Source organism: Capricornis sumatraensis, chromosome 4 (genome assembly GCF_032405125.1).
Source record: "Capricornis sumatraensis isolate serow.1 chromosome 4, serow.2, whole genome shotgun sequence".
Lineage (NCBI taxonomy): Eukaryota > Metazoa > Chordata > Mammalia > Artiodactyla > Bovidae > Capricornis > Capricornis sumatraensis.
The window spans coordinates 107,989,836-108,003,692 of NC_091072.1; the positions used below are offsets into that span (position 1 = coordinate 107,989,836).

Below are 13,857 nucleotides of genomic sequence, written 5' to 3' on the forward strand. Positions count from 1 at the left end.
GTAGGCTGCAGTCCATGGGGTCGCTAAGGGTCAGACACAACGGAGCGACTTCACTTTCACTTTTCACTTTCATGCATTGGAGAAGGAAATGGCAACCGACTCCAATGTTCTTGCCTGGAGAATCCCAGGGATGGGGGAGCCTGGTGGGCTGCCATCTCTGGGGTCACACAGAGTCGGACACAACTGAAGCGACTTAGCAGCAGCAGGTGGTATAGTAGCTAAGAATCCACCTGTCAATGCAGGGTACACAGGTTCAATCCCTGGTCCAGGAAGATTCTACGTGCTGCCAGGCAACTAAGCCCACGTGCCACAAGCACTGAAGCCCACATTCTAGAGCCTGTGGCCACAACTACTGAGCCCACACACTGCAACTACTGAAGCCCGTGTGCCTACAAACTACCCTCTGGAACAAGAGAAGGCACCACTCTGAGAAGCCTGCACACCTCACTAAGAGTAGACCCTACTCACTGCAGCTAGAGAAAGCCTGAGCACAGCAACAAAGACCCAGTGTAGCCAAAAATAAAACAGATTATGAAGAAAAAATAACTTATTTCTACTGCTTACCTCCAAATGGATGAGCAGTGGAAAAAATAAGAAAAGAAGAAAAGTAGAGAAAGAAGGAATGGGGAAGAGAAAGGAAGCAGTCCCTTAAAGCTTCTATAACTGAAAACAGATTAAAATTAAGATTGCAGAGAAGTTGATTTATATTTGAGTACCCATCTTAAATCCTGGAAATTACAATGCTGTTAACTTTTCTTCTGTAAAAATGGTTTTATTCTCACAGCCACTTGTTTATATGGTACCTTTAGCATTAAGCCATCGACTCGAATATCAACATGCTCATCAGATTTTGAATTGTCATTCAACTTGTACACAGCCATAAATTGATTAAGACTTTGTTTTAAATCCAACACAAACTGATTTAACCATAAAATACTTCTTTCATCCACAGTAAACTGTAGTGCATTCAGCTGGCTATAAAGGTTGGGAGATGGAACTGTAGAGAAAAAAAATTTAGAAAGATTTTTAATAAACCAATAGTTCTAAATCTTCCCTGAGAACAGAAAATACATGTTTAAGCTTTATTCTTTCCACATTAACATTAAAATGTTTTACAATGTTATTTACAAAATTTAAGTGATACTATATGTGGAAGGGGATGGTAGCAAACATGTCTGGAGAGACAGGAAACATCTTCAATGCTTCACCAATAGAAAACTATACAGTTTGATCTAAATCTGACTGCATAAATAAGAGGTATTGTTTGGATTTCTTTTCCTAATGTTACAGTCACCAAGAAGCAAACTTCAAAAATTTTACCTTCTTGCTCAAAGTATCAAAGGATCACATCAAAGTTGTGATCCTCAGTCACATATTTCTACAAGGATTTACTATCTGACTTAATCTGAATTCTCTAAAATGAAAGGACCAAGCCTAATGACTAACTTCTTATGAAAGTGATAAGTGAGACACAAGTTTTATTCTCCACTTAATCCTAAGCCTAGAACAGTATCTGGTGCCAAGTAAAAAATCAAGTATGTCTTGAATAATCAAACAAATACACTCATAGATCCTCCAAAACATTGGACTCCTATGGGTTGAACAAATGTTTTAGTGCTAATTTATGTTAAACGAATATTCATAATTAGAGTGTATCACTCCCTGAAATCTGTATCTATTGCTGCATAAAAGCCATTATCATTTTCAGAGTATTTTGGTGAAGATCTTTTATTCCAAAATTTCAGACCTATTCACTTTTACCAAAGCAAACAGTATGAATATCTAGAACTTTTAAACTATGCTAATTTAAGGAAAATAACCACAAGGTGTGAGATACCAGTAGAGAAATGACATTGTAACAATGTCTTGAAGAGGATGTTTTTTCTTTTATTCATTTACTTTCTTTCAGCAGATTCAAAGAAGCCAGCTACATTAAGTGTATTGTATTAGGCACAAAGAATATATAAAAGGTCACAAATCTTTCCTTTAAAAGTTCATGGATGATTACAAGAGACATATATGAAAGGAGAAAAATTAAAGTACAACAGAGACATCTTATCAGGGATGTGGAGGTGCTTATCTTCTAGGATAGCAAGGAGGTGGGCTGCTGAGGCAATCACGTTGAGGGGAAAAAAGGAGAGGGAATCTCAAATATAGATTAGTGATAATGGCAGCCATAGAGAGAACTAGAGAGTAAATGTAGTTGAGAAGAACAGAAGAACTCTGACCGCAGATCTGAGACAGAGGAAGAAACTTAGTACACTAGGCAGTAAAAAGATCTATATGCAGTTTCTAACAGGGGTCTGCTTATGAGATAGGTTATTACATAGCTATTAAAGATACTTAAAATAAACTTGTAGAAAACTAGGATCATTAAGGGGAAAGGTCAGAATGTAAATCAAATATGTTAAACAAATGCACACATTCAAAACAGGACTAATAACACTATACTCACTGTTATGGTCTGAAATGCATCCCCTCAAAATAGGCACCCTGAAGTTCTAACTCCAAATACCTCAGAAATAACTGTATTTGGAGACAGGCCTTTTAAAAACTTAATTATGGTCGAAATGAGTTCATAGGGGTGTGCCCTAGTCGAATATGACAGGTGTGATAAGAAGAGATTAGAAAACGGACACACACACAGGAAAGATGTGAGGAGACAACCATCTAGAAGGCAAGAAGAGAGGTCTCTGAGGAAACAACCATGCCAACACTTCGACCTAGAATTCCAGCCTCTAGAACTATGAGGAAATGCATTTCTGTCATTTAAACCACTCAGTCTGTAGTATTTTACTATGGCAGTGTTAGCAAACTGATACACTTTTATTAGCAGAAGTTCTCTCTAAATTGTAAGCTCACTGGCATATTTCTTTTTTTTTAGGGGGGGGGTGTTCTTTATATATAATATATAATGAATGCACATTATATTTATAATTATAAAAAAAGATTATATATTTTTGAAGTTGGAGCACTTAACAGAAAGATGAAATGTGAGAACTGCAAATGAATCCCTCCCTGTACATAGGGATTCAATGTTATGTTCTTTATTTCTATATATGTGAAATTTTCCATAATAAAAAGTTAAAAGTAGTTAAACATAACCAACCAGTTTCACTCCTAAATATTAGGGGGCTAAGATTCAAATTGCTGTGAAGGTATTTTATATTTTTATCAGAAGAAAATGTATAGATTATAGAATATTTTAATTCCCCTGGTGCACATTAACAAAACTGATAAAAATAAATGTAGATTAGAAGTCAGAAATCTTGGAAACTATAGGCTTTACTCTGAAGAAAAATTACTAGTTCAATGAATGAGACATTATTTAAGGAAAACAATGGGGGGTGTTGGAAACAAAGGGATTATCCAATTACAGATAAATGACTGCAAACAACTAGAGGACAGTGAAATACAATTTGGGGGTGAGGATGGGACGGGGTGGGAAGAATTTTGATTTAGAAAACCTATACTTGAGTTTCAGCTGTGCCACTTTATTCTTTATGAGGTGCTGAGCAAATGCCTTAACCTATCTTAATTTTCACAGTTTCTGTCAAGAAGGTAGAAGAGAAAACACATTTGAAACATACAAAAAGACCATTGAAAAGCATGAAGATGGTGAGGATTAGATCCTAAACAATTGGTACAAATGAGGATTGAAATAAAATAGCTTGATATTTTTTTTTTCAAAGTAATTTCCAGGATATCTTCTTTTTTTACAAAAAAGGCATGAGCATCAGAAATTCCCTTTGAAACTAAAAACCTATATTAAGTGAATAATAAACAAATGGGCTAAGTAGGCCAGAGAATTTGGAGTTCTACTTAAAAATTAACCCACTTAAAATTAAAAATAACATAACCCATTTCATTTAAACACCTTTTTTCAACTATGATTTTCAACTGAAATAATGAAAAAGGTACCACATAAACAATGGCAAATTTTTGTTTGAAGAATCAGATGAATTGAGACAATAGCAAAGAACATAAATGTACAGTCATAAAGTAGCTTACAAATAAAAATTCATGTAATTCAATGTTTCTAACTAAAGACAAGTGCTAAAAGTTGTCCAAGGTATACATCTAGGTATCAAAACCCATCCTCCCAAATTCTCTACAGTTAAATGGGGAACTTCATCATTCATTTTTCAATGAAATATAGTTTTATATAAATGAAATATAAATGCATTTTACTGAAGAAAAAACATTGATCTTATTCTACAAATAATCTAACTTTCATTCATTCCTTCATTGAACAACAGCTGCTAAGAACAAAAATGAGTCAAACCACAGGAATAAAATTAAGCATGAATACTACACAGTTCTTAATATGAAGGATGCTACAAGCTAGTAAGGAAAAAGAACACAGAAACAAATAATAAGTATGTAAAAATGCTATACTAGAGTTATGTACAAAACGCAATGATTATAAGGGTAAAGAACAATAGACTTCTGTTTTTCTTTTTTCACATTTATAAAACTCAAAAACTTAGAATGAAAAAAAAAATCTTCATGAGTAATGAACAAATAAAAACAAAATAGGAAATGCTCTTACTTGGAAAATCCTTCCCATCTGGATAGTAGTACTCTGTGAACTCTATATAGACAGCTGACATATCTTGTGGAAGATACAGGGATTTTTTATTGCAAGAAATCATACTTTTAGGGGAAGATCGACATTGTTCTGCTGTAGAGACCTAAAAAAGAAATTAAGTTTATTGAAGTAACACTAAACAAAGCCCTTTCCACCAAAGATTTATGCAACACAAACATCACTTCAAACACTTAAAACTATTTCCAATAATTAACTGCCACTGTAATCTTTATTATATATTTAATTTCACATTAAACTCTTTTAAAATAATACAAAACAACTTATAAAACCATAACCTCTTTGGATTCTCATCAATTACAAACTCAATTCTGTTCAAATTTCTTCGCAAATTTACTACTCTGAGGCTTACAACAACAAAATATTTCTGTAAGACAGTATAAATATATAAATGGCAGAGTCAGGACAAGATTCAAGTTTTAAAGACTAGACTACTTCCCAACTACGTACTTCATAATAATTCTCTACTATAATTCATTATTATGAAAAATAATATAACTATATAAAGACCTTTAGTTTAGAATAATAAAAAAATTATGGAGATGGACAGTGGTGATAATCACACAATAATGGGAATATACTTAATGTCAATGAACTGTACACTTAAAAATGGCTAAAATGATAAATGTTATGTATATTTTACCACAATAAAAATTTAAAAATAACAGTACAACTATGAATGCTCCTGTCAAACAGTCTGAGCTTTCTTCCAAAAAAGCTATTAGTTTTAAGATTCACGTTACACATCTTTCGCTCTCCACAAAACAGCTAATTATAATTACATCAAAAGCATGTATACAAATCTCTCCAAAGTTCAACAGATAGCATCTTATCAATTTCATTTATTTATGCTTGCTTAGCAGACCCAGGGATGTACCTCAAAGTTATTACTTTTTTGTTCATTCAACAAACATGTATATTTCTCACACAAAGTAGATACTCTTCACTGGTTTGTTTCCTTTTTATAAATTGCTAATCAAACCTTCTGAGTATCTGTACAGTCTTCTTAAATTTAAGTCAGTCCCTTATACTATCTAATAAGTTTTTCTATGTACTCATGGAAAAAAATTCTTTTCAACTCTAGAGTGTCAAGTTATTTTAGTAGATAATAGTTTTTTCCTTTTTCTTTTAACAGTTAAAAAGTTTTTCAAATTGGGATGAACATACTATCTTATTTTCTTCCAGTTACTTTTGCTCTATTTTGGTTCTCTGTATATGTGGGATTTCTTTATTATACTTCATCCTTAATTATACTGGATTATGGGTGATCCTCCTTCCCCATTTCCATATGAACTTATTCAAATATAATGCATTACATATAGAATACTAAGAAAGAAACAATTGCACAATAAGAATATAACTCTTACATCAACGCATCTCCAAACTGGCATCATTGATATCTGAGGACAGATAATTCTTTGCTGTGGGGGCTGTAGAATGTTCAGCAGCATCACTATCTCTACCCACTAAACATCAGCAGCAACCCCCTCCAGATGTGACAACCACTCCCCAGCTGTGACAACTGTCCTTAAACATCATCAAGTATCCCCTGCAGAGCAAAACTGGCCCCAGTCATAAATTACTAAGTAAAATGAAAACTTTTCAGATAAAACCAAGTTTCAAAGACATAGACTTATCAAAATATACCAGAATAATTCACAAATAATTTATACTTGAAATTCTTTATTAAAAAAAAAAAGGGTCATGTCCCTATTGTATCGGTCTTAATGATTGGGATGTCAGACCATGTTGTATAATTACAGCCTGAATAATACTGTTAGTATAAATGGGACAGAGTTCTTAGCTAAAAGTATTATTCACAGGATAACCAATACTTAGTTTGATTAAGCAAAAACTGTATTTTAGTTTCCTCCATGAAGACCTTTGTGTAATATGGAATATGGCCTCCAAAGAGAGGTCTGTCTGGTCTTTGTTTCTGCTCTTAGGAGCTAATTCTAAACTCTTGGAATTTCCTATTCATGGAAGACCTCTGAGACCACAACTGATAGTACATGCTTTACAAAATGACTCAGAATGGGACTGACCACACTTGATAGTCTTAGTGGTATTTAGAGGGTGAAGGCTTGTGTCATCTGGAATCAAGTCCACCCATAGAGACTGAATTCAACTACATGGGCAATATTTCATGCATATTATTAAATGTTCATCCTGGGAGGCAAGGATGTTCTAAACTTGGAGCCCTCTCAAACTTCACTCTAGGCTCTCTTCCTATTGTCTAATTTATATCCCTCCCCTGTAATAAATGAGACACTGAGCATAACTGATTTGAGTGTGTTCTGTGAGTTTTTCTAGTGAATTCTCAAAGCCGTGGGCCATTCAGGGAAATCCGAAAACCTATGGTTGGAGTCAGAAGTCTTGTGCAGACTTAGCAGTATGGCAAACTGAGCACTTAACCTCACATTCTGCCTAATTCTGGGTAGCCATGCAAACAAAAATCAACGAACTGGTATTTCTACTCTAATTTAGTCATTTCACAAAGCTGGTCAAGATATTTATAAATAAAATGGTGGCACAATTTATAAGAGCTGCTTGCAGGAGATACTAACGGTGTTTATCAGAAGATTTAATTTAAAAAATAAAACATACCTGGTATATATTGAAATCAGCAAGTCTAACTACAACAGAACTAGACATTAACTTCACTTTGGATTGTTGAGATAACGCTGAAGGCTTTTTAGAAGCCCCTTTCAGAGCTGAATCTTTCTCTGTGGGAAACAAAAATTCCTTTCAATTTAGAGTAAAATTATTTTCAACAGTCACTCTTCTATTGTTAATCAGCTACTAGAAATACAGATGAACCCTAATTTCTCAAACAAGATAACATATGTGGAAACACTTTATATATAAACTGATACAAGAATGTAAGTTGTTATGATGATTACTTTCTTATTTGTGATGACTGTTCTTTAAATGGGAATCATACTTCTATCACACTTAAGAAACTCTCATACAATAACTTTTAGTAGAACTCCTGTTAAAAAGAGAAATCTACCTGTCATTTAGGAGTCTGTAATATTCTACAGGGGTATTACTTCTATTAGTTATATTAATTTATAAAGTGCTTTTATTTATAATCCTATGATCTGAATGAGGTACAGGTGTTCTAGACATTAATTAAACACAATACTTATTTACAGAAAATACCATATGGTGAACATACACACACATTCACACATATACACACACACAATTAATATTAGGGGAATGACATAATGTTGTTATAGGTAAAATACCTGTTTGTGTGTGCTGGGGAGAGGCATGTGTTGGGGATTTAGGAGGTGAACCTACATTATGATCCTTTACAGCCTGTTTAAGCATTTCAACGTTGCACTCAAATTCATGTAACAACTCATTGGCCCATCCATTTTTTGTTTTGGTTGCATCACTAAAATACATCCAATGATTACAACTATCTCCTGTAAAATGAATAACAAGTATTTCACTGAAAAATACACTTTTCACATATTCCATTATAGCAAAGCTTCTGATGCTCAAGCTGAAACTCCACTCCCTAGAAAAGACCCTGATGCTTGGAAAGATTGAAGTTGGGAGGAGAAGGGGATGACAGAGGATGAGATGGTTGGATGGCATCACCGACTCGATGGACATGAGTCTGAGCAAGCCCTGGGAGTTGGTGATAGACAGGGAGCCTGGTGTGTTGCAGTCCATGGAGTCACAGAGAGTCTGAGCAACTGAACTGAACTGAACTGAAAGTTTATAGTAATATATTTATTTTCTCAAGGGATTCTTTAATCTTTCAATAAATTTGAAGTTTTCACCGACTACAGACATTAATCTTCCTATAAAATATGAGTAAAATATTTAGAATTGAGAGAGTATTAAAAGAAAATAACCTGGGAGGATTTGTATCTAGAACCCAGGCTTAGCAGACCATCACTCAAAGTTTCAATAAGAAGCAGCACTGGCGGTCAACCTCCATTGAATGCTCACCCACCTGGCATAACCCCATTAGATAGAATCCTGGAAAATACCATAGAGAAAAAAAGATTCTTCATCAAAGACGTGTTGTAAAGTAACTGCTGATATACTGATATATATATATATATATATACATATATCTTTGGAGGAAAAATTTTAAATCAGGATTATTAGGTTTTTCTGTAGCAATTAAGAGAAGTAATATCTAGGTAAAAGGGTTAAGAAAATAAAATCTACTTTATGACTATAAGTTTTACCTTGCAAATAGGAAAGATTTCTATGGTAAAAATTATATTCAATATATGTAAGTAACCAATGAATCAGGAGGACAGACAAAGCAACACAAAGTCCTTCAAACAAAACTCTAAATAGCACAACCTTTAAATTCTATCAGGTACTGACACAGAAATGAAAAATATTGGAAAATTGAAATTGTGAAGAGAAAAATTTGATCATATTTTAAAAGTCCTAGAAAATTCTTTATAGCTATCTGTTTTTCCTTATTTGTATGAATTAAAAAATAAAAAGTCACATATCACCAAAATGCAAAAATGGATAAAAGGTCAAATTACTTAATTTGGCCATAAACATACATATTTTAGTTTTCATTATTTGGGGAGGGGGAGTATCTATCAATATGTGATTAAGGAATCTGTTAAATCGTACCTATTGATGAAATTTAGAAAGTACAGAAAAGTTTCAAAAAAGGTACCTGGAATCCTAAACTTAACTAAAATCACTGTTACCCTTTTGCTTTACTTTATTTTTGAATATACATAATTTAAAATGCAAAACATATTAATAACTTTCTTTTGTCACAGCTAACAAAATAGTACAAATGTAGTCTTCTATATTCTGATCTTTCTCAATTTCTAACAATTATACTTGCTAATAATCTACATAAACCTCAACATAAGCTACATGAATGTTTTCTATGGCAATTATATTTTCTTCATAAGATACTGGCCAGGGGAAAAAATATCAAGTGTCTTGATCTGTTTTCTCCTTAAAAAATTAAATAAAAACAAATGCAATAGATTGGCTATATAATTTAAAAGCAAGATTTACATAATTTAAGGAAACTATTATACAAACCTGCTTTGTGATAAGGATAATAATCTATAGTTAGCTGTGTAAAAGACAGTTGCATAGCCCCTCCAGTGATACGTCTGTTTGACTCTGGGGAAAGAAAAAAAATGAAATTGAAAGAGAGATAGAGAAAGAAGGATTAAGCAAATATCAGAAACATTTCACTTACCACATTGGCAGTCCAAGCAGTGACAACTGTCTCTGTTACCAAGGTTAATACAATAAGAATTTTAAGAAATGCATTCAATCAGTAAATATTTATTGAGCCCTTATCATATGCAAGTACTAAGCTAAAAGGTAAGGATACAAGTTAGCAGAACTTTTATATTTACAACCCTAACCAGAGGCCAAGCACTGTTTTAAAATTTTTAAGTGTACTTATTTGTTCTTCATGACGAACCTATAAAACAGGTAACATTAATATGTTTACTTAACAAAATTAAATAGGTCAAGGTTGTACAACCAGTAAGTGCAGAGCTGGTTTTGAAACCAGGAAATCAACCACTACACTACACCATCTTGCCTCCTATTGAAGAAGCAATTGAATCTACTAGTTTAGGTGAGGAGAAGGCAATGGCACCCCACTCCAGTACTCTTGCCTGGAAAATCCCATGGACAGAGGAGCCTGGTGGGCTGCAGTCCATGGGGTTGCAAAGAGTCGGACACAGCTGAGCGACTTCACTTTCCCCTTTCACTTTCATGCACTGGAGAAGGAAATGGCAACCCACTCCAGTGTTCTTGCCTGGAGAATCCCAGGGACAGGGGAGCCTGGTGGGCTGCCGTCTATGGGGTCGCACAGAGTCAGACACGACTGAAGTGACATAGCAGCAGCAGCAGTTTAGGTGAATTATCTAAAGTCACATAGCTACATTAAGATTGGAAGTATCTAAAACTGTTTCTATTCTGTTACGTCTGTTCATATATTTTGTGTTTTAGATTGCACATATACATGAGTTATAGATAGGGTAAGGGAGAACGGGATAAAGGCAGTCAAAAGGTATAAACTTTCATAGTTATCAGATAAGTAAGTACTAGGAATATAATGTACAACATGATACATATAATTAACACTGTTGTACGTTATATATGAAACTTAAGAAAATAAATCCTAGGAATTCTCATCACAAGGAAAAATTTTTTTAATTTCTTTAATTTTGTGTCTATATGAGATGATAGATGGGCACTACATTTACTATGATGGTCATTTCATAACATAAGAAAGTCAAATCAATATGTTGTATGCCTTAAACTTATGCAGTGTTACATGACAATTATATCTTGATAAAACTAGAAGGAAAAAAATTAAAAGGTTAAAAAAAAATCCAAAGTAAACAGTCAGTTTAACTCCAACATAAAAATCAAATATTAAAACAGCCCGGACAGTATTTCCCTAGTGGTGTAGTAGATAAGAATCTGTCTGCCAATGCAGGGGACGAGGGTTCGATCCCTGGTCCAGGAAGATTTCACATGCTGTGGAGCTATGCTCTAGAGCCCATGAGCCACAACTACCAAACTCACAGGCTCCAACTTCTGAAATCCAAGAGAGGCCACAGCAATGAGAAGTCTGAGTACCACAATGGAGACCCAGCACAGGCTAAAATAAAAATAATAAAAAACCCAGCACGGACTAAACAAATACAAATTACTGTAAAGCTATGTACATACTCTCTATATTAATTTAACTCCAATTTATCTCACCTGGCAGAATTTCTAGTATAGAACTACAATCACATATTTAAAACACCTAGAGTCAAATTGCTTCAGGTTTTTAGTAAAGTAATATGGTATGTATGTGAGGGTGTATGTGTGTGTTTGTACATACACACAACACTGCCAGCAGGTTTTGAGGCAGCACAAAGTAATGCGTGCTAAGTCGCTTCAGTCATGTCCTACTCTTTGCGACCCTATAGACCATAGCCCGCCAGGCTCCTCTATCTATGGATTCTCCAGGCAAGAATACCGGAGTGGGTTGCCATGTCCTTCTCCAGGGGATCTTCCCAACCTAGGAATTTAATCCGTGCCTCTTAATGTCTCCTGCACTGGCAGGAGGGTTCTTTTACCACTAGCACCACCTCAAAAGTCTACACAGAGTAATGAAAGACAGTAATTCTTCAGCAAAACTCAAGTATTTATACTAAGTGGGTAAAATAAAGATGATAAGTAGCAACATGCTCATTAGATAAACTTGTGCCAGAAAATAAACTCTTTACAAACTTATGAAAAAGAATTTCAGGCCCTTCTGGATTTTAGAATAGCAGAAAACTGATTATAGATCTGTAGTATGAGGAAGCTATTTTGGCAGAGGGGTTTTCTCCTTAAATAACATCTTTTATTCTATAAGGGACCAACCTAGACAGCTTATTAAAAAGCAGAGACATTGCTTTGCCAACAAAGGTCTGTCTAGTCAAAGCTATGGTTTTTCCAGTGGTCATGTATAGATGAGAGAGTTGGACTATAAAGAAAACTGAGTGCTGAAGAATTGATGCTTTCGAACTCTTGAGAGTCCCTTGGACTGCAAGGAGATACAACCAGTCCATCCTAAAGGAAATCAGTCCTGAATATTCATTGGAAGGACTGATGCTGAAGCTGAAACTCCAATACTTTGGCCACCTGATGGGGAGAACTGACTCATTTGAAAAGACCCTGATGCTGGGAAAGACTGAAGGCAGGAAGAGAAGGGGATGACAGAGGATGAGATGGTTGGATGGCATCACCGACTCAATGGACATGAGTTTGAGTAGAGCTGGTGATGGACAGGGAGGCCTGGGATGCTGCAGTCCATGAGGTAGCAAAGAGTTGGATACAAGTCAGCGACTGAACTGAACTGAACTGAACTGATAAGGGAATATAGAATGAGGAATGTAAAAGAGCTTAGAAAATACTTTTCTCTGTTTTTTGGCTTATCACTTAACCTTGACCCCTCATTTTGATATTTTGGTTTGTTTTAACTATTTTTAATTTGCCTTTCAAATCAGTAAAACAGAAGATGCCACCTATAAGCCGAATGACACAAAGGTAGACAAACAAGACAACAAATCTCTCCAAACTTCAAATCTTCTTTAACCTTTTCTGCTCCACCTTTTTATTTGGCAGCTGATATCTGGTTGCCTGAGAAGGCAGGATAACATCTATGGCTAAGTATCAGGGGTTGGTCTCAATATTCATTCTCACAGTTATAAAAATCCAGAGCAACAACTTTCATAGACATAGTTTTTGATTCAGGTCGGAGGCCCACAGGTTAGATACCTCCATTTAAAAGAGTTTCAGCTTGGACTTCCCTGGTGGCAAAGCAGACAAGAATCCACCTGCAATGCAGAGGACACAGGTTCGATCCCTGGTCTGGGGAGACTCCACGCACTGTGAAGCAACTAAGTCCGTGTGCCACAATTACTGAGCATTCTAGAGCCTACAAGTTACAACTACTGAAGCCGAGTGCCACAGCTACTGAAGCTTGTGCCCTCTAGGGCCCACGAACTGCAACTACTGAGCCCATGTGCTGCAACTACTGAAGCCCGTGCACCTAGAGTCTGTGCTCCACAAGAGAAGCCACTAAAATGAGAAGCTCATGCACAGTAACGAAGAGTAACCCCCGCCTGCTGCAACTAGAAAAAGCCCACACAAAGTACTGAAGACGCAACACAGCAAAAAATAAAATAAATAAAAATTTAACAAATCATAAATAAAAGATTCTCAGCTTGATTCTCGTGCTCATCAAGGTTTGAGAACCAATGTCTTAGAAGTAGGACATTGAAACCTTCTAACAATTATGGGCCAGGGATGCTCTGAAGGATATACAGAAATGCCTAAAACCTAGAATACAGAAACACAGATTTTCAAAGTGACCAAAGGCAGCTCCCTGTTAACCCATTACCTGTGTCCACTAAATAAGGAAAAATAAGAGAAGCTAAAGCTAAAAGAAAACACTTTCCTAACTGGAATTTGGCTTCCTGACCAAATTTAGGGAAGATCTGGAGTAAGGAGACAAAAAAATTTAAACAGTCACATAGTTGTGTTTATATGCACAGTTCAGTATGCACAAGGGGGTAGAAAATAGTAGATAAACCATCATGCTGAAAATACACATGTATCACTTTTCAGCCTTTGGGCTAAAATCAAGTGAAAATATATGTGCAAATAATTATGACTTGAGTATGGACTAAAATTTAATTTATGAACAATTTCAAAATTATGAGAAAGCT

The 13,857-nt window shown here is 35.1% G+C and overlaps 1 protein-coding gene across 1 annotated transcript in view; it reads right to left on the minus strand.

Annotated features, from left to right (window-relative positions):
* Window positions 1–13,857, minus strand: part of BLTP3B (bridge-like lipid transfer protein family member 3B) — a 53,831-nt gene that overhangs the window by 24,147 nt on the left and 15,827 nt on the right. Inside the window, exons 9-13 of the mRNA XM_068971474.1 lie at window positions 9,665–9,748; window positions 7,864–8,046; window positions 7,217–7,335; window positions 4,553–4,694; window positions 804–997 (exon numbers count right to left, since the gene is read on the minus strand). Of these exons, the coding sequence (XP_068827575.1) occupies window positions 804–997; window positions 4,553–4,694; window positions 7,217–7,335; window positions 7,864–8,046; window positions 9,665–9,748 (722 nt within the window). The remainder of the gene's footprint in view (window positions 1–803; window positions 998–4,552; window positions 4,695–7,216; window positions 7,336–7,863; window positions 8,047–9,664; window positions 9,749–13,857) is intronic.